Source organism: Daphnia carinata, chromosome 7 (assembly GCF_022539665.2).
Source record: "Daphnia carinata strain CSIRO-1 chromosome 7, CSIRO_AGI_Dcar_HiC_V3, whole genome shotgun sequence".
NCBI classification, from domain to species: domain Eukaryota; kingdom Metazoa; phylum Arthropoda; class Branchiopoda; order Diplostraca; family Daphniidae; genus Daphnia; species Daphnia carinata.
The window spans coordinates 5,538,389-5,559,061 of NC_081337.1; the positions used below are offsets into that span (position 1 = coordinate 5,538,389).

At 41.9% G+C, this 20,673-nt stretch overlaps 1 protein-coding gene across 1 annotated transcript; it reads left to right on the plus strand.

Moving 5' to 3' along the window:
• Positions 1–503: 503 nt before the first annotated feature.
• LOC130699373 (carbonic anhydrase-related protein 10-like) lies at positions 504–20,263 on the plus strand. Its single transcript, XM_057521724.2, has 14 exons — positions 504–587; positions 1,662–1,828; positions 2,509–2,951; positions 3,026–3,168; positions 9,512–9,721; positions 12,840–12,890; positions 14,653–14,789; positions 15,715–15,906; positions 16,081–16,176; positions 17,882–17,954; positions 18,078–18,268; positions 18,357–18,539; positions 19,432–19,480; positions 19,771–20,263. Exons 5-14 carry the CDS (start codon positions 9,538–9,540, stop codon positions 19,791–19,793), a joined length of 1,179 nt encoding a protein of 392 aa, XP_057377707.1. The 5' UTR covers positions 504–587; positions 1,662–1,828; positions 2,509–2,951; positions 3,026–3,168; positions 9,512–9,537; the 3' UTR covers positions 19,794–20,263.
• The last annotated feature ends 410 nt before the right edge of the window (positions 20,264–20,673 follow it).

Below are 20,673 nucleotides of genomic sequence, written 5' to 3' on the forward strand. Positions count from 1 at the left end.
GGCTCTTTCACCGACAATGCAAACGCTTCAATCATACTTGGAAGAAGCGTCCGCTGTTTCGGTTGTTGGGGCCCCACTTTTATATAATTGCCTAATTCTTTTTTTTTTTTCCCTTTTTTAAGATCATGTATCTCTCTTCAGCGCATGGCATATGGCGTTTCATTCCATTGGGCAAACATAAATAAATATTCTGAAAATAGCTGGCTCCTGACATCTAGCGATAGTTTTTACAAGCATGCTATCTGCGTCTTACGCCATCTGACAATTCACCGGCGCATTATTCCCAAAGAAGAAGGATTTTTAAAAGAGGAAAATAGTTGAAGATATAGTTTTTTGGGGGGTTCTTTTCATGAAATTGCCAGCTTTAGAATATTCTTATAAGAATTTTTTTTTTTTTATTAGTATTTTGAGGGATTGCGTAAGATAATCTGGCAACGGTTTAGGGCATTTCCTTTTTGGAGGGTGGAAGCAACATTAGCTTTATTGCTTTACCATTTCGATTAGTTCGTCTTAAACTCTAAGCCACGTGTGGTGGCTTCTCATTGTTTCGTGGTGTTCAGTTCATTTAGTCCACAACGACATAAAAGGTATCATTTCTTTTTCTCATGCTGTAACGAACGTTACCTTCTTCTTGTTTCGAACTATACTTTATTTTCGGAATGTGGCTAACACAACAATGCAACGGAAAAGAATGTAAAAGCTAACCGTAGACAAATCGCTCGTGATGGGGAGAGACGTAGAGCAGCAAGAGGAATGATGGTTTTCCTTTTTTTTTCCTTTGCTTAAATCACACTGGGAATAAAAGAGGGATTTGCATTTACAATAAGGTATCTTCCTTTAGTTTTTCAGACTGAGATTTTTTTTCAAATATGCTGAAAAGATACCATTTTTTTCTGAATTTATTGTACAGTTCGGCCTAAGCATTTTTCCAAGGCCAAATCCTTTCCATCGATTACCTCCCATGATTCGAAAACGTTTAGTTTAGTTTTCGCTTTTGAGATGTTTATGATAAACCGTAATATCTTTCGTTTGAAACCAGAGCATTATCCCCAAAAGTGTCTTGAGTTAATGACCTGACGAGATGTTCTACTTGGCCTCCAAATAGGTCGAGTTGGCTTCTCGTTTTCTTTGTTTCCCGCCATTCTCTTTGTTTGTTCAGATTTTTCTTTTTTTTTTGTAGATCTTTTTGTTTGCTTGTACAAAAACGTAAACGATATTGGAAAGAATTCGTACTTGAGTCGTATCTTTTATTTGCGATTCTTTCCTTTTTTTTTAATTTTCCACGGTTTCGGTTCAGATACCGTCCTTCGTAGATGCATCACGCGAACTCCAATTAACTGACGGTATCGTGTTGGAAGGCACTCAACTACATATCCACGTGTGGTAGCAAAAGAAATAAAATTAAAAAAAAAAATTGTTATTCTGAAAAAAAGACAGAGGTGAATGTTGAGTGTTTATCATTTATCACAAGTACTCCCATCAGTTCCACGAGCTACTAAAGATTCCAGTGCGATGTTCCCCATAACTCGTTTTCGTATTCGTCACTGTGTACGTTCAGTTATAAAAGCAAAATTGACCTTCGGGTATGGTTAGTCATTATATATATGGTTGCTGTAATTGCTTATTCTCCATTTATTAAACCATGCACATCTGTTTTCCAGGTAACACACCTCGTCGTGAAAATCAGTCCAGCAATGATGGCGAAAAGGTCTTTGGAGGATTGTGATTGCTGTTAACCTCCCATAGTTTGGTTGGCGTGGCGGAGGTTGCCCAGAGATTCACAAATGAACAATCTTCGAAGGTCTTTCATTCAAAACTGCTGTGAATGGTAAGAACTATCCTAATTTTAGATAAGTTATAGCTCTGCCACACTAGCTTTCGCGTGTGTGTGTGACGTCATGTTTTCTAAGACATTTTGTAGCAAATCGTGGGAGGTTTTTGACCGTTATGGTCGCGTTAAATTGTCAGGAAAATATTGCTCATGGGCTACAATCGTCAGGTTTTGTGTCAAGTGAAGTATATCAACTAGTTGAAGGATGTGGTGATAGAATAGATAATTCAGTGGTAGCGTGATCGATTAATGTCATGGACAATTAATAAAGCATGGCATTTGTAAACAGCGAAAAACCAGCTTTCAAAAATGGAGGTTTGCTGGTGACTGAAAGAGTATGAATAATAAATATTCTGTGCAGAAGGAGAACTAACTGTGGTCATGTAAAATAAGAAGTTTGGGGACGAGAAAAGCGACGGGCGAAGTAGACCCATTTTTATCTAGATATAGAAATACGTAGGGAGAGGTCCATATTTTTTTAGAAAAAAGTTGGCAAGTATTTTGACCTGCCCTATTTTCATTTCAGTTCATCGTATTACTAAAACTGTATTAAAATCACTCCACCAATCAGCTGCAAAGATTTTGCATCGCATACAAATTTAAACATGAAGGGGATATAGGCATACGCAAGAAACTTAAATCTTAAAAGCCTAATGTGTTTTCTTAATCCCTTCAAGGTTTTACGCAGCGTGCCACCCTGCCTTGCCCCGGTCTATTTCCCATATCCAGCCAGAGTGCATTGCTTGATGGTTTTGAAAAAAAAAAAGAAAAAAAAAAAAGAAATGCAGCGAGGCTGTCGTTGACATGGCGGAGCCGAGTGATGGACATTTTCGTCTGCTTTCTTGGTCGATGACGACCCGTAATTTATGGATGGTCGTCTAGTGTATTTTCACGCGATGATGTCTGACACACGATATAGTCGATGGGACAGTTGGATGTATTCCCATCGCACTTTTTACCTTCCTCCTGCTCAGCAAACGAACGTGACTGCGTGACAAGGATAACACCCGCACCGCCAACACGTTCCGTCAAACATGTACGCTTATGCAAGTATGCACAGCGCACACGAAGAAAGTCTAATAACATCTAATGTAGGCTACCGCCATGCACTCCATCCAAGGTAATATAACATAGATTGAAAAGCGGAAAGACTTGATTGATGGTTTGGTTTTATTTCTGTTATGATTGAACTAGTTTTCTCACCTTGGAAGTCGTTCACCGCACGTGATTTCATCGGTTGTCCTTTCGTCTTCTACGCCAGCCCTGGGAATAAAGAAACTCTTTGGAGAAAGAATGAAGAGCTTTGCGCGTGGATGTTTGCGGGGTGCTGACAAAAGGTAGGAACTTTTTACGTTGTACTTTCCCATCTTTTCAATCGACACAATCACCACTGCTGTTGGGATTTTCGACCGACGCACCAAACTTTTTTTTTAAGGTCTTGTCTGTTGTTTGTAAAGGGTGTTATTGTAAGAACACAAACTAGTCGGCATTCGGTTCCTATTGTTATCTATTTTTTATTCCCATGTCAGAGGCGAGGGTTTTTTTTTATTTATTTCTTTTATCATTTTTTTCTGCCGTCTTTTTTGAATGCCAAAAACTAGGAGTCAAACGAGCCACATACGTGGAACCCTCATAAATGTTTCACTTTTCTATTTCTTTTTTTATATCAAAACTTTCGGCCACTATTCATCTTTGTACAGTGCCGGTTATACTCAGTTTCTCCATAGATTATGCATCAAGTTGCATGTAGCCTATGTGCAGTGCACGTCTTGTGTAGGTGGATAAAAGAAGGGCATTGATTGACTTCTGTTATGCAAATGATCTGGCGAGATTGCGTACCACTTCGTAACGAGATGCGAAGGTGGATGAGTGTTGCCCCAAAATGCCTACCCTCTTGATTCTCTAGAGAGATTACCCTGTATTGATGCTTGCCTCTCATCTCCCCCGTATATATCTGCTCTTGTAATGTTTGATGACTTACGCGTACATCTCTTTCCTTCCGTCCCCTTTTTTTTTTTTTTTTTTAAAGAGAAAAGGTTTACTGAGTTCTGACTCGGTGACGAGCAACATCTTTTACACCACTCAAAAGAGGCCCAAGCGTCCCGTTCTGGGTGAAAGTCTTATGAATCCACATCTATATATGTGTACACACAAAGAGTGCCAAGTTTCCTTTCGTCCGGCAATCCCTAGGAATCTGTACTCTAGTTCTACAACGCTAAGTTTTGCCTTCCATCGAAACACTGTTTCACCATTCTGCCTTTGCTGTATATGGGCGTAAAAAGAAGCCGAACTGGGGGGGGGGGAGGGTTAAGTTTACATTCATTGTGTCAGTCGAGTTCCTTGGTCTGTACGAATGGTCCTGTTTCATTCCCGCGTTCTCTCTGACGTCTGCATCCAACCGTCCCACTCGTTCAAAATGATAAGCGCTTGTAATTAGGTGAAAACGGCAAAACGCTCGGAAGCACTTTTGGCTAGTGGCGTACACACTTTGTTTTGCCGCTTTCCGCAAAAAAAGATTAGCCTAAAAGGGTGGCATAATTAGTAGAATGTCTTGTCGCGTCAACAGCTGATTTGATTGAGTTAAGAAGTTGCGAGTCGTTGGCTTCCCATCTCCGTATACGAGGAATGGCCGATTGCGTTCGTGCGAAAAGGGAATCTTGGCGAAAAAAACATCGAAGGGCAGTGGGTCTTGCACTCATGGTCGTTAATCCATGTTTTAGTGGTCAGCTCGTCTCGCGGTTTAATACCCCCGTTGATGGAATCATTTTCGACGCCCATCCGTTAAAATACTATTACCTCCATCTCGCGCTGGTTTCTGTCCTCTTATTACCCATTGTACCTTGTATCGTAATCATTGATTGATTCCTCTTGGGATTCATAGCAATCCCATCATTTCCCATCGACTTCTAAGTCTATAGGGGAAGTCAGACTTGACGAATTGTTTTATTGATTTTCTTACACGTTTTAATTTTTTTTTTCGTCGGTGTGCTTACGGCTGTCAAAAGTTTCGTTAGCTCCTACACCCTTGCTAATGTGTCGCATATTGTGAAGCGCTACGGTTATATTCGTATCGAGGAGACAACAAAAAGAAGGGGGAAAAACAAGAGAAGCCTCATGTTAGTTTATACAAGTATAAATGCGTCATGTTGGGTTTGAAAATGACCGGTCAGGGTCGAATGTCGTGTCGGTATCTCATTAGAATGGTTACAACTGGCAAAAGACTTTCCTCTTTTCTTTTGCTCTCTTTGTATGTGTCCTGTTTCTCCTATTCGCTTCCCCACTCCTCCCACTAGCAGCACAGGCGGTATGGCAAACAGTCAAAGAATAATACCTCCCACGGACAGCAAGAGCGGAGAGAACAAAAAATAAGAGAAGGCGGAGGGGGGTAGTGAAGATCCCGCAGGAACGGCTTCTCCTCACGGGAGCCATTCAACATGCAAACTCGGGCCACATACACATAGGGGAAAAGAGAACGGGTCGGAATTCCGGTGGCCTCGTTAACCGCACGACGATCGTAAAGCACCTGCCTTTATATCCCCCTCCCTATTTTTTTTTTTTTTTTTTTGGCCGCAATTTTTTTTCTTTTGGCTGCGCGTCGACTCCACCCCAAACTGGAGACTCTTAGTCAGACGGGGGGGGGTATCAGGAGAGATATGTATCCGTGCTTGTATATATCTACATAGCTAGCTATTTTCACTATATAAAGAAACAGCTTTGGAATGTATAAATAAATGGATGCCGTGTTGTGTTCTGCCACTGTCGGGGGCCTCATATGGAAAGAAGGGAAGGAGAGAGGGGGGATGATAACCGCGCCGCTGGCGTGACCAACTACTTCAAATTGGACGACGCTTGCACTGTATGAATAGCAGTGGTCAGCATTATTGCTGGCAAAGGCATAGGCCGTACAGCGTCGTAGAGCGGTGGGGGTGTGTGTGTGTGTGTGTGAAGACCGGATGATCCATGGGCATATGCGCATTAACGGCTTTGCATTTCTTGTTTTTTTTTTGTTTTTTTTTGCTTATGTCGTTACAAACTGGCGACTTATTTTGCCAGATTTTTTATTTTTCAAATGCACTTGTCAATCGATGGCTGTTTTTTTTGTTGTTGTTTTGTCTACCACCTGGTGAACTACTGCAACTCTGTTCTTTTTCTCGCTAAATAATTCATTGAATTGCTGATTACGAATAGCGATTTAAACCGCGTGGGGAGAAATGCGCTATCGCGTTTGCCGATTTTCATCGTGTCTAGATAAGTATTCACACGGAAGTCGACTGGCCTTTCCTACTCTATTTGTCTTCGCCCCCCTTTACATTCCAGTCAGTCTGCTTGTAAGTCATTGTATGTCAAGGGATTCTGTGTGTCACACCTAACGACAGTATCTCGTTCTGCTTTTAGTCCTCCTGCAATTTACATTACTACTAGGAATAGGAAGCGTCATTCACCACACTCGATCGAAATATCCTAAATGCCAACCAATTGCTAATCCGATTCCCTTTTTCTTTCTTGCTACTGTAAAACTCGTGCCGCCAAATTTTCCTGAGCCATTTAAACATTCATAAAAAAAAAAAAATACTCAACGCATGTTAGACAAACTAGCGATGCACCGCGATGTCAGGTGGTGTGTAGTACTCGCCTCCCAGAGTTCACTGGAGATCACACTGACACACATTTTTTTTTTTGCCCTATCGTTTTGCTAGTCTCGTGTGAAGGCAACACATTCTTATCTATAAATGAAAACAGGTGACATCTCCAAGAACTGTCAATAAAATGAAATCAATCGATTGTCTTATACGTGCACGGACTTGAAAAAAAAAAAAACGACTGGCGAACGGGAACTGTACAAGGCAGCGTGAGACTAGACAGCTAGATAAGGAGGGGAGGAGGATGGAGGAGAACCAACCTTGCTTGTAGCAAGAAAAAAAAAAAAAAAAAGGTTTTGAATGAATATCAAGCACTGTGGGAAGGTCCCCACCTGCTGCTACCGCTGCCCGTTTCCGATGTATCCGTTTTGGCCAAGTGCCGCAGCCGTCGAGTCTCTTTTATTTTGCGTATCACAATGCGTAGAGCCATTTGTTTCATTTGACTGTCGTATTCCGCTGGCCGTCGCGTGCCCAACAGTTCGGTCAAAGATTCAGAGAAGGGTAGCTAAAGATTTCTAATAGTGACAGTTTGACTGGCAGATTTCCGATTAAAACTAACGTTCAATATCGATTAATACTATTCCAACTATGCAATTCTATCGATCTAGTCTTTCGCAGATGTATTCGCTTCGTATCCATGGGATCCCAGACGTTTTCTTCGCTAACGTAGACATGCCTATATCGTTTTTTTTTTTTACCGTTGAATGTCTACGATTTGCTGTTGACATTAAGTCAGTTTTTTTTTGTTTTGGTTTTTGCAAGTGTACACTATCCATACGTCTCGCTAAAGTCTAGGACGGACGGGGGAATCGATCGACTTCGTTGAAAAGGACAAATGCTGGGCTTTCTGTATCTTTTCTTCTCGGAGGGGGGGGATAATTTTCTGAAGAAAAAAAAAACGTTCAACTTGCCTTTTTCGCTTTATTATCTGTCTTTGAACTGCGCAACTCTCGGTGACGAACAGAGCAACAACCCTTTGCTCTTTTGTTTCTTTGACTCTTTTGATTCCCGCATCCATTTGCATTGGAAATGGCAACGAGGTATCCCGCGTACCAGATACCGTTTTTTTTTTTTTACTACATGCCCGTCTTGATTATGATACAGCAAAACAATGGGGGGGGGGGAAGAAAAAAAAAATTTGACAGGCGCTTTTATCTGGTGCCTTTCATCTTTCTTCATTTGTTTCGTTGTGCGTAGTGCCGTGAGGGAATGTTGAGGACGCGCAAAAGTGTCGATGCCTGGTGTTGTTTTTCTCAGAGAGTATAATCAACACGTATACATATCTACATGGTGTGTGTCTTTTCTGAAGCATTTCTCTAATTTAGTGGATTCAAATCTGCGAATACAAATGAGAAATTAGTCACGTGAGTGGAGTGGGTTCGTGTGAACCTCTTTTTTTTTTTACCGATGGGCCCCTGTTTTCCTGTAGTCGAATAAAAATAATCCCGTGGCATCGAAACACAAATGAGATAAGAAGATCGACAATCAGCATAAGGACTTTTTTTTTTTTTTTTTTTTTTTCAGCGTCGACGTAATTGGTCTGCAGATCGATAAACGAAAGCTAGGAGTTGTACCGTAGTGTTTTTCTCGACTCTTATTCGTCCCGTTTTACTTGTCGTGAAAATAAACACGGAATGGAGGATTTCAGTTTTACATCTACTTATCTAACACAATGAAGCCAGATGGGATGAAATAAGAGAGGCGCTGATTGTGCATCTCATTAGCCCCGGTCGCTAATGATTTTGATTTGTCATTTTCAGACTAAGTTTTTGTTTTTGTTCATTTTTTTTTTCTTTTTCAAAGGGAATCTGCCCTACCGTTATTTTGTTTTCTTTGTTATCGCATTTGCATTTAATTGGTACTCTACTACCAGAAGTCGAAACAAAATGGGGCAAATTGCTGTTCACCCGTTTCCTATTTTTAAGTGACACAATTTTCCCTATGCGAAATGTGACATGAGTCATGCAACAACAAAAAGAAGTGGGTAGAAAGCTGGAAAAAGCGAGAGGGGAGATTGGCGGAAGTAAATCCCAACATATTTTGAATCGAATCTGATGGATGAATGAAATAATATCTGTGAGTGGAGGTAGACAAAGGTGGGCGGTGAAACGAGAAGCAGGAGAAAATGTCATCAAAAGGCATAGGGGACAGCAGTCGAAGGAAATTTGAATACGTCAACTCAGGTACGTTTATTACAACAAACTTGCACAAAAATGCAATGGCGTAGGCTAAAAAAACAAACAAAAAAAACTAGGAAAGGCAGAGTAGCGATGGGCGCAGCCTTTTCCATAAAAACAAAGAATTTTTCATAGCTCTGGTAATATATCTTTATGGTCATTCATCTGATTCATTCCCTGGTTAAATTCCCTAGAAATGCGTTCTTAAATCTCACCTTTTACCCCGAGCATTTTCCTTTTTTGTTTTGACCATTTTGTGCTCTGTTTTCTCGTTTTGCTTATTCATTTTTTTTCCCCGAGTATTCCGTTGAGTGCCCAACGCTATGAAGTTGGGGATAAGGAAATATGAGCCGACTAAACGAATACCTAAACGTTGAGGCGCATTTGTAAAATCAACTGTAACGTGAAACAAAAAAAAAAAAAAAAGGGGAAACAATAATACCACTAATGCTGTGCAAACGTACAGGTAGTGTTCCATTTAGCGAGAGAGAGAGAGAGAGAGAGGGGGAAAAGGAGAGAAGAATGAAATGAAAGGACTTTTGGATAGAGAGATAGCGAGAAAAGGTATGCGTGCGCATCGCAGGTCAAAAGCGATTGCGTCTGTATGGAGAAGAATTCGGCCGAAGCGGCCGTGTCGGCGTTTATAGATGTATATACCGCCGTTGCGTGTGAACCAGGTGGCAGAAGCCAGCCAGAAGTGGCCGTTGCCGTACTACTCTCGTTTCAATTGTTCCAGCTCTGGCCACTAGTACAATTTACCTATTCAAAGAGCTACGCCACTTGACTGTTGTTTCTGTTTCTGTTTTATTTTGCCTTGGCACACGACAAAACACTGATTATTCCGTTCCTGTGTGTTTCATTAGTATAACAAGCTCGTAACCAGAAAAAAATGGGGCTCGTCCAACGCCTTCTGGGATCCGGCGGGCAATTTGAAACGAGAACAACAGTGACCAGCGCATCGTCATTTCTGTTTTCCCTATCCTTCGTCAAGGCCTACATGTCTTCGTTACTATTTGTTACAGCCCTACAGGGTTTCTGGATGCCATGGATTCTCATCCATCACCAGCCGCAAGGTAAGCACTTTCACGCAAAAGTCAACAAGCCAATGCATGACGAATCCTCATCGTCTACATCGCCTTTGTTTTTCAGACCCTGCCTAACAAAATCATGCAGAGCTCCCCCCCCCCCTTCTAAATGTGCAACCAATTAGAATGCTATGTGCATATATAATTTAGGATTCGTTGGAACGTTAAACAGTCAAGCCGAATACCTGGTAGTATTTTATGTTGATATTAGTATAGCGAAAGAGAAGGTTAGCCGTGTCTTTTTTCTTTTAATGCGCAACGCGCCGCGCGCCAACAACTTGCCACAACAAATCAGCTAATGAATTCATTAGCAGAGAGCTCTCTCTCTCTCTCTCTCTCTCTCTCTCTCTCTCTGTTGTATGTCTCCGCCTTTCTCAGCAACTGCTTTTGATGGCTCGACCTCGTTGCTCGGCTATTCACTCTCACCTGGTAAACAGTGCAGCTAAGAGGCATCAACTAGCCTGTTAGCTTTAGGTAGGATCTATGGCAGACGAATGGCTATAACGCAGCTAGTCGAGTGCCGAGTTAGCAAACAAAACGTAGAGAGCTTGTTCCAGTTTGACTAGGTTTCTCCGCAGTGTTGATTCTAATGTCGGTTACTTCCGCATCCAAGCCGATTGTCTGCCGCGAGGAAAATGGGAGTTTACATCGTTGGTAGCCTTTCGATACCGAACGATGGCAAAATTATAATAGCACAAGTTTTGGAATGAGAGCAGAATTGCCTTATACGTGCGTAGGGCCATGTCAGTTCAACCGCAAAGGCAGACTCATCGTTGAGGGATGGCCTTGTACCGACCATATCTACGCGTTTTTGGTACTACTCAAAGCACCCAAACTTCAGTCGCAAATCAAAGGGCGAAACTGGGGCTTCACACAGGTGTATTCTTAGTGGTTTTTTTTTTTTTCTTCTAAACTACCGTTGACGTACATCGAAGAGTCAATTTGACTTCGATATCCACGCTAGACCCTTTAAGGCAATTTCGCCCCACTTTTGGATCGGGTACTCTTTAAAGCTTGAAAAATAGGGCTAAGGGTTTGAACGCGGTTATTGTCCACTATAGAACGGAAATCGGGATCGCGATCTCTGCTGCGAATGAAAAGAAAAAAAGTGAATGTCATCAGCTGCCGATTGCCGTGCCGCGTTCAAAGGGAAATCGATTCACTTTGGGCCGACGCTAACGATGGGTTGGAAGGCCTCGACTCGTCGTCGCCGTCGACGATGAGCGTACGTGTAACGACGGCATCACGGCGCGTTGACTCGACGAGTGTTTTGACGATCTCTCGGTGATGCTCCTGGCATTTGCAAGCGCTAGGTCAGGCCTAACCGCGCTTAACCGGATAACGAGGCCTGTCGCTCAGCGCCCCATCCGAATGCATCTCGCCTATTTTTCTCTTTTTTTTTTATTTTTTTTTTTTATTCCTTCCCAATGTCGATCCGTTCGAATTCAAAACTTGAAAGAAAAATAAATAAAGATTCGAGGGAAAAATAGAGATGATGGTTACTCGTTAACCATTAACGCAGGTAGAACAGGGGTTTGGTATAGGCCACGTCATCTTGGGAGGACCCATCTTTGTGATTAGATTATTTTTTTTCTTGATCGTTGAAGTATGAATTATTAGGCGAGTGAGACTTGAGAGAAAAGTGGAAGAGACGCGCGCGAGTACGAAATGGACTACTATGGGATGTATCATTGCTCACCTGTCGCAATTCACACCTGAGATCATCTATACTGGGATTGCTACGCCCCACTTTCTGCCCTCCCTTCCGTTTGCCTGGAACAAATCAATCAGTTCATCTGACTGCGTCCCTTTCCCTTCTCCGTCGCTTCTCATATTCTGTCCCAGACATTCGGCTAGTAAATATTTTTTTTGCTTGAACATCTTCTTCGTCTAGTGCTCGCGTCCGTGTTTCACTTGCTTCATCTCGAAAAATAACAAAATTAAAAGCTACTAAAGCAGAACATGGTAATGTTCAATAGTTAAGAGAGCAGTTCACTTGCATTCGATCGACTGCCATTTTACTTTGTAGCGTAGTTGGTGTAGCCCTACGGCGTGCAAACGAATCTCCCTTTCCTGCTTATTTATTTATTTTTTTTTTATTTCTCCTCCTCCAACAATTTTAAAAGAAGAACTCTATTGGGGAAAATCACAGAGTGCGGACCAGCGATTCGCGCTTAATGCACATCGAAATAGCGCTGAGTTGACTCTTGTAACAAGCGAGTAACGAAACTAGAGAAATGAGCTAGAAATAAAATAGGAAAAAAAAAAAAAAAAAAAAGAAGAGAAATGAGGGTGGAGTTGGCGAGAAGCTAGAGAAAGCTAATCAGCGATGCTCGACGATTCCAACCGGTAGTCTTCTTCTGTACTGTGTATATCCGTCAAGGCAGTAGAGCGCTACCCGAGACGAACCGGACCTCTTTGACCGTTTCCCGAAAAAAGGTTCAGCTCACGGGCGGAATACCAAACGAACTTTTGCTTACATTTTTCTTTTACTTCTTACTTTTGTCCCTTTTTGTTTCGCGGTAAAGAGTAGGCGCCCCCCTTTTTTTTTTTTTTCTTCCATTTTATTTTGTTAAGAATTAAGGAGGTTTTTTTTTTTTTTTCCTATCACGTTGGCCAAGAACGTGGTAGCTGCCGGCCGAGTGAACTAAATAATAAATCACGATTGCCCTACACAAAACGCGGTGTTGACTTTTGTGCCTGCATAGAACGAACCGATACAAAAAAAAAAAAACTACAAAATAAATTGAAAAAGTCTAAAGCCCAGCGTATTGATGCAACTCGCTGTTAAGAGATCAATTAGCTTCAAAGGAAAGTAAACTCGACATGAAAGAGAGCGAACCAATTTCTACCCTGTTATTTACCAACAATTTCTTTTGTAAAAATGGACTACATGCATTACGTCAAACCTTTTTATCCGCACGTTATTCAGCCCTTCCCGCTAGTATCAACATCCATTAACTAAGAGTCTTATTGTTGAACCTGTTTTATTTTTTTCTCTTTCTTTTCTTCATTTTCCATACACTCATGATTTTTCTTTTTTTTTATTTTTTTTTTTTTCTCTCCAATGTTGATGCCGCTGCTAACTGGGGAAAAACAAACACAGGGGCTTCAGCCGTTTCATGGGAAGATTGGTGGACCTACGAAGGAATCTCAGGTGAGCCAATCGATTAAGCTGATCTTTCAGCACGTTCTATTTTTATTTTATTTTATTTTTTTATTGATTTGTCCTTATTTTCGGTAGGGAAAATATTTACACTAAATGCAGACCTAAATATGCACGTGTGCATTGTAACAGATTTTTTTTTTTTTTTTTTTTTTTTTATTACTTGTCAAGTTACTAGTGCGTGGTAGGTAGGCGTTAGCGTAGGCTAAATGTCGTTCCCTTTTTTCTTTTTTTTTTTTTCCCTCGACTCTTAAATCTGTCTGTAAATTGTTATTCCACGTACAAGTTTTCACCACTAGTAGAACGCAGCATATCTTGGAATTGGTTGTACCGCTGCTTCGTTGTATAGATATCAGAGCCGGAATCGATATGTTGGAGCTTTCAGTTGAAAGGTTTCGTTTCTTTACACCCCGTCTGTTCTCTCTGCCCCTCTAAATGTTTGTTGGTGTTTTTTTGTGTGTGTTGTGCAGCTTTTCTGTATCTGACGGCGTGAACCGCCTCTTTTTTTTTTCTTCTCCGGCCTTGTAACGCACGTATAGTAGAGAGTGTGTGCTACATGGACAATGGCTCGTTAACCGAGGCGTTCCACGCCGACTAACGGAGCAGGGGTTTCAGGGCGTATAGAAAAACGGGGAAGAAACACAAGAGACTTGCGTCACGCCGAGAAGAAGGAAAAAAAACAAACAAGGTTTACCTAAAACGGAAGAGACGGAAGGACGACTCGGGTCTCGGTTGTTGTGAGCGACGTGAGCGTAGCCAAGCCGATAGCAGCTAAGGGGGGGGGGGGGGGAGAAAAAGAAGAAGGCGAACGGGAATGCCAAGGAGCAAAGTGGGATCGACACTGTGTAGAGCGAAGGAGAGCAAGGAAAGCCTTTCTCAGCTTTTATCTATCCCGAGAGATCACTCTTGCACGCCCGTACTATAGTTACACATCGTCCTTCTTTGCCTTTCTTATCGTGACTATATCGGACAAGAAAACGTTTCCCCTTCATGGCTAGCGCCATTTTCAACGAGCCCAATGTTCCTTGTTTTCTTCTTGTAGAATTCTGTTTTTGTTTGAGAAAAAAAAACTAATGTGGTGTGTGCCTAGCTATTTCTCGTTGTCTTTGGAGGCTCCCAATCGCATGGTCGACCATTGCTATACAGCCGTGTTCGATCGAATTTAATCAGTTTTTTTTTTTCCTCTTCTATTTCGTGTACATTGGTTAGTTTGGTCTCCAGTATGTCGGACGATGCTGCGAGATGTTCTTCTTTTTTCTTGCTTCTCACTCAGCTTTTTTTTTTGTACATTTTCTTTGAGCAAAATGTCGATTCGATTCTTCGTCCTTTTTTTTTTTTCCTATGTTATTTCTTATTCCTTACTCGCCATTTCTTTTTCCCCCCCTTCTTTTTTTTTTTTTTCTTGGCTTCTTCCTTTCGTCGGCGACGATCATCAGTTGCTATGGCGCCAATCGAATCAGACCTGATCAATCTCCAGGGGAGAGTTGGATTCGGAATTGGATTTCGCTCAAAGAAAATCGAACGCTCGACTACATCCATTCTCTCTTCTTATTCCTTTTTATTTATTTTCTTTTTTTAGTAGAGCCCAGACAACTGTGTTGACATCGATCCCCCTTATAAATATAAACAGTTAGCTATATGGCCTATGATAATATCCCTCCGTGTTTATCCCGCGTTTTACCTGTACAAATTAAAATGCGCCACAAAGCGTAAACCTGATGCACTATGTTTGTATATTTGCTTCCGTAATCAGGACCGGCATTTTGGGGCCTGATCAATCCAGAATGGTCCATGTGCAACCGAGGACGTCGTCAATCACCGATCAACATTGAGCCGTCTCAGCTCCTCTTCGATCCTAACCTGCGACCGCTTCATATCGATAAGAACACGGTAAGATAACTCATCATTGCCCGTCGTTTTCATTGTGAACAAACGCGTGTGCCTGTCCTTACTCTTGTTGGACGCGATTGTCCCGCTAATCCAGCTTCCCTGCCGGGCAAAAAAAAAAAAAAAAAAAAAAAGAAAGAGATGGAACAAGGGTAGAGGATGCTAATAGAGAAGGGCGTGGCGAATCAGTACTGAGAAAGGCAGTCGCTTTGAATAACACAAGCCTTATCTCCTGTGTAGGGCACTCTACCGTCTTCAGGGTCATATCAGCACAGCAATTGGAGCGAGTGAAGGAGCTTGCCGAAGCGTCGGGAAAGGCTAATGACGAAGAGTGTAGAGTGATTATCATGTATGGAGAAGAAGAAGAAGAAGAAAGAGATGAATCGAGACTTGCCGCTCGCTATGACTAGTAGATGTTGAAAAAAAAAAAAAAAAAATAAATCTCGGTTTAGATAGGTAGTGGGGGAACTTTGAACATCACCGCCAACGCCTTGTCTCTCGCTTTTGTATATCATTAGTTTCGAGAGCCTGCCGTCTCTTCGCTAACTATGACGCTAGTTCATTGGAATGAAACGATAGGGGGAAACCGAGGGCGCTGGTGATTATTCCATTGGGTTGCCATTGCATTCGGTATTAGCATCGGTACGAGGCTCTCATTTTTAACAAAACTCGTACACGCATCACAGTCTATTGAGCTCTGCTTGATTCCCCAATTACGATGTTGCAAACGCTCTTGCACTCCCGCCCCCAATTCTATCTGTGTGTGCGTGTGTGTGGAAAGCTCTATGGATGCTGCTGGTTGTTCTTTTGTTTTTATTAAGGCCATCAAGTTACGCTTGTTCAGCTACTGACAGCGTATCTTTAGCTGTTCTTTGTTGTGCTCAGTTTTTTTTTTGTTTTGTTTTTTTACCTTTAACATTTTAATCAGGTGGCGGGTTATTTGACCAATATGGGCCAAGGACTGATTTTCACGGTGGACAATAGCAGTAAGCCGAGCGTTAACCTGACCGGCGGACCACTCTCCTATAAATACGAATGGCACCAAATGGCACTGCATTTTGGATTGAACAATCAGACGGGTTCCGAGCACACGATCGCCGGCCGGGCATTCCCAGCCGAGGTAAATGTCATGGACAATTTGTCTTGTATAAACAATGCATTCAAATGGAACGATATAAACACGGAAGGACGACAATGTCGCGTTTCAAAGTCAAACGTGTTTTCTAAAAGGCAATTTTTCTTTTTTTTTTTTTTTTTTTTTTTTGTAATTTGAACCGATTGTTAAACGATCTAGTTACAAGTCTTCGGATTCAACACTCAACTGTACAGCACTTACAGCGAAGCCCTGGACTCGCCGAACGGCATTGTCGCCATCTCCGTTCTCATCCAGGTACATCACATTTCGATTGTTTAGTACGTACGATGTTAATCGTCAACAAAAGTAGATCTGCTTTGCATCCCCCCGAACCGTTTAGCTGGTTGTTGTTATTATCTTTCATTTTTCTTTTTTTTTTTTTAAACTTAAACAAACGTGATGCCATTATATGCATGCTTCAAAATAGCTCGAGCTTATTTCGTACAACTGTCCAGTAGACGATCCTCGATCGCGCCATGACGCACGCGAACGCGTCCTGGACGCTTGTCTTGTGCGCCGCGAGGTTTTTCGTTTTTCTTTCGCCCTGTTTTTTTTTGTTTTTCTTTCTGTTAGAAACACGCGATGGACGTCCATTATGTCCCTGCGTCCAATTGACCCGAGTGGAAATAGGGTTGAAATGGACGTTGGACTTTGATCCAGGCCACATAAGCTATTCTTCGTTACGTTATACCCACCTATCAATCTTGTAGTTTTCTTTTTTTTTCTCTCTCTATCTATCCTGAATGAACGAAAAAGAAATTAAGCACAGGTCATGTCGAGGGATGTACGTACGATAGGAATGGGATGTGGTTGATTTTAGGGAGGCGAATTTCGTTCGAAGTGCGTGAGTTTCTCATTGATTGACATCAGCATCCTGTTCGACAGTCTCTTCCCCCTTCCGCATGACTTGTCATGATTTCCGGACGGTCTTCCAATTTCACTTTTTGTGGAAAATGCGATGGTGGTGCACACGTCCGCCGATCGTAATTAATTGGGCATTCACTCTGCAACTGTTTCAATTGATTCCAATCCTATCGATTTCGTCTTTTGTTTTGCCTTGTGGCGCTGATGGGTTTGACTTATTCACAAACCCTTTTTTTTTTTCAATTCGGCTGATCGCAATCGATACGATGGAATAATTGATACAGACAGGTACGCAGAGGTATTGCTGGATAAGTTCTTGAAAGGGCGTGATCTATGGAAATGACGAGCACATTCTTTTTTTTTTTTTTTTTTTTGATTTATACCGTGTTGCTTTGTATTTTTAATTTCAAGAAGCATTTTTACCCGTTTGATGTATTACAATACGACTGGCCATCCTTGACATGAGGGATTTCACCTTTGGGAAATGATTCCACTTTTCTGTTATTTATTTATTTCTCTCGAGCTTCCTGTCTAGCGCCTTTGCATCCTCCGCCAAGGGCGTGCTTTTTATTTTCAGTTTTTTTTCTTTTTTGTTGTGTGGCTCCCTTTTTTTTTCCATCCTGCATTTTGGCCCCGACCGCTGCGGCGGACGACGCTCGGGACCTTGGAGTCATTGAAGCGAGTGCTTTGGTGGGCCCCCTTTGCACTCGCACAACTCCCGGCTCCGCAGCTCCGTCTGTCAATTGATCATTTAAACCCGACACGCCCTGCCGCTCCCGCTCCTTTTTTATTTGCCTCTCTGCCACCTTGCACAAGTGTACACAAGGCCCTTCTTTTTTTTTTTTACTCCGTCCATGTTTTGTAAATATATATATATGCATCCCTAACATACCGCCCACTGCAAGCGGTGTACCCCGACGTGCGGGCCCCAAAGTCCATAAATCAACTGTCTCGACTCTCCTTGTGTGATATTTGTCAGCCGCTTGAACTTCTTCCGGCCATCCCTTTGTGTTATTTAAAAAAGAAAAATGTGTATTTTGTTGTGTGCGTTACGTTCTTTTAAGCAAATAACGAATCGTCCTTTCTCGTTGCTTAGATTGGCGATACGTCGCAGCAGACGACCGAGTTTCGCCTCTTGATGGAGCACATCACGAAAATCGAGCGACACGGTCAGTCATCTGTGAAATGCGCTCATTCCTTCTTGTTTAGCAAAACATGACCGTCGTTATTGATACTGGGTTGTGTTTTTTGGCCGAAAACGATTAACAATTCGAATTGCCTGTATAATGCAGGCTCGACAAAGATAAAGAGAGGGTTGCTCCAACCAGGGCAAGAGCGGTCCATGCCGGCGCTCAGTCTCAAGCTCCTCTTGCCGCCAACAGATTATTACATCACGTACGAAGGATCAGCTACGACTCCGGCGTGCCAAGAAACGGCCACATGGATCGTGTTCAACCGTCCTCTTTACATCACCGAACAACAGGTCTGTGATGACATTGTCCTCTTCTCTCTTTGGTTTGTGCTTGTCTGGTTGTAATCAGCACTTGTGTGTCGTCTCTTTTTCACAACAGTTATATGCCTTGAGGGGCTTGAAACGAGGTTCTCCCAATCCCAATCACAACCAACTGATCAAGTCTTCATTTTCGTCGCCGTCCTTGTCAATAACGGCTGATCCCATGGGCAACAATTATCGGCCCATCCAGCCGACTCATCATCGACCTGTTCGCACCAATATTGACTTCACTTCGTCAGAGGTAAGATGTCGTTTTCGTCTTTGACTTATGTAGATGTCGTGCGAGAAATAGGATCATCCTAAAAAGCGCGCTTCTGTACAATCAGGATGTGCCAAATTCTATTTTGCTCTCTGTTTCCGGTTTTTTTTTTTTTTTTGTTGCCCCTTCTGTTTGCGCTGGAAGAAAGCTTGCGAGTTCAAACAGATGTCGGATGTGAAAGGGGGAACTAAAGCAATTCCATCCGGATCCAACAGTCATATTTGCCCACGCTCGGAGGGCGCCGTCTGTTTCTCGTTCAGCTTTCGTTCGTATGCTGCGAGACGCTATTAACGGATAACACAAAGTATAGACGAATCGTGGGGAGTGGGGTATTTCGAAAAGGGGGGGGGAGGAAAAGATTTTGATGTTGTTGATAAGCTAATCAAGTTTAACGCTTTCTGACTCTTCCCACTTGGAAAAGGGGAAATGCACGAACGGAAATGTTCGCAAGGCAATTCGATTTGGTTTTCTTTCCCGCCCATCTCTTGATGGACGTCGCGATTTTTTGTTTCGTTTTTTTTTTTTTTTTTTTTTTTTTTTTGTTTTTGTTTTTTTCGCTACGTACACGTACCTACTGTCGATCAAAGTCTTTGGGTACGCAATGCTTCGCGAATGTGACGGATGCAAGGCGCACCGTTGGAAACGTTCGAATCCACACAACTCGGTCACGTTGAAATATTATACAAAAACCCATTAAAATGTCATCGACTTTTATTCGTTTAGCCATTAAGTTGCGTGCAACTCGTTAAAGTTAAGGCGCTTTGCAATTATTTACTTTGTATGCCCCCAATCGATTTTTTAAAATCGAAAGACGCGTAGCACGTTGATTTAACTCGTTCGTATTTGCTTTCTTGTTTCTCTAATCCGATGGCAGCGAGGGGAAAAGGCTTGCGCCACGATGCACCGGGATATGCACTATCGAGGTTGGTTGTTTTCCTTGATTTTTCCTTTTTTGTGTGAGCGATATTTTGGCTCTGCTTATTGCGACTTAGATTTCGCGTAATGGTACATAAATGAAGCATTTGAGATCAAAGAGCTTCTCTGCATAGCTTGCACATGAATTTAGCCTATCATCGTGTAATCATTTTGATTGACCTTTCATCTGAATTTCTTAATCAATTATTCACTTTTTCCTTCCCTTATTTTTTTTTCTCTTTCTTTCTCTAATGGGGATGTCGCATCATTTTCCGCATTCGGTTTCTATGCGACATAGCCAACACGTTCTGGCAACCGTGACGCCTTGATTTCGTCTGACGGGAACTTCATCCTCGTGTAAAAAGAAACGAAAAAATATTTGCCATCCCGGAAGAAATGAACTAGTTTCATCAACTCACCGCCATCCCGCTATTATTCCATCATCGTCACATCTTCCACTTGAAATCATTTTTTCACCCTGCATAGCGAAAGCAAACAAAGGCATTGAGCTTCGTCATTTTTTTTTTTTTTTCGTTGTTATTTGATTTTTCTTTTTCGGTTCGAGTCATCTTCTTGGCCATTTAATTGGCACAACTTTTCAAAAGCGTTTGAAAGACTTGGGATGTTTAAAATTGCCATCGGGTGACGAAAGGTTTTAGTTCGTTTTAACGCTAAAGGGTGCTGTGTACATATAGACATTTAATGATGTAGAGGCCGTGTGGTCTGATACGTGTAGACCTAATAATGAAAACACGTTATCTTGTGTGTAGCGCATTTTTTTTTTTTTTTTGTATTATTTTTTTGTATTTTTTTTTTTTTTTTTGAACGTGAATTTACCTTTGCGTTTTTGCGGGAGGGACTGCCTCAAATACAAAAACGGAACACTTGAGGATCGAATTTTTATAGACCCCAGAAATAAATGTATATAATACCGTGATACTAGATGGCTAGTTGTGGCCAACACGTAAAATGGTTGGCAGGGCAACCACCTAAGGAGACTTATTTTAGCGTTACGTTGCTGTAAAAAAAAAACTAGCAAGAGAAAAGAGGCGAGATAAAGCGTATCCCGCCGCTTTAGACGGTTATGTTCCAAGTCGCCCGATTTCTGAATAGAACCGTCGTGTTGTTGCCGGAGTAACAATAATAAGAATAATAAAAAAATGGTTGACATTTTTTTTTTTTTTTTTTTCCCTTGTACACG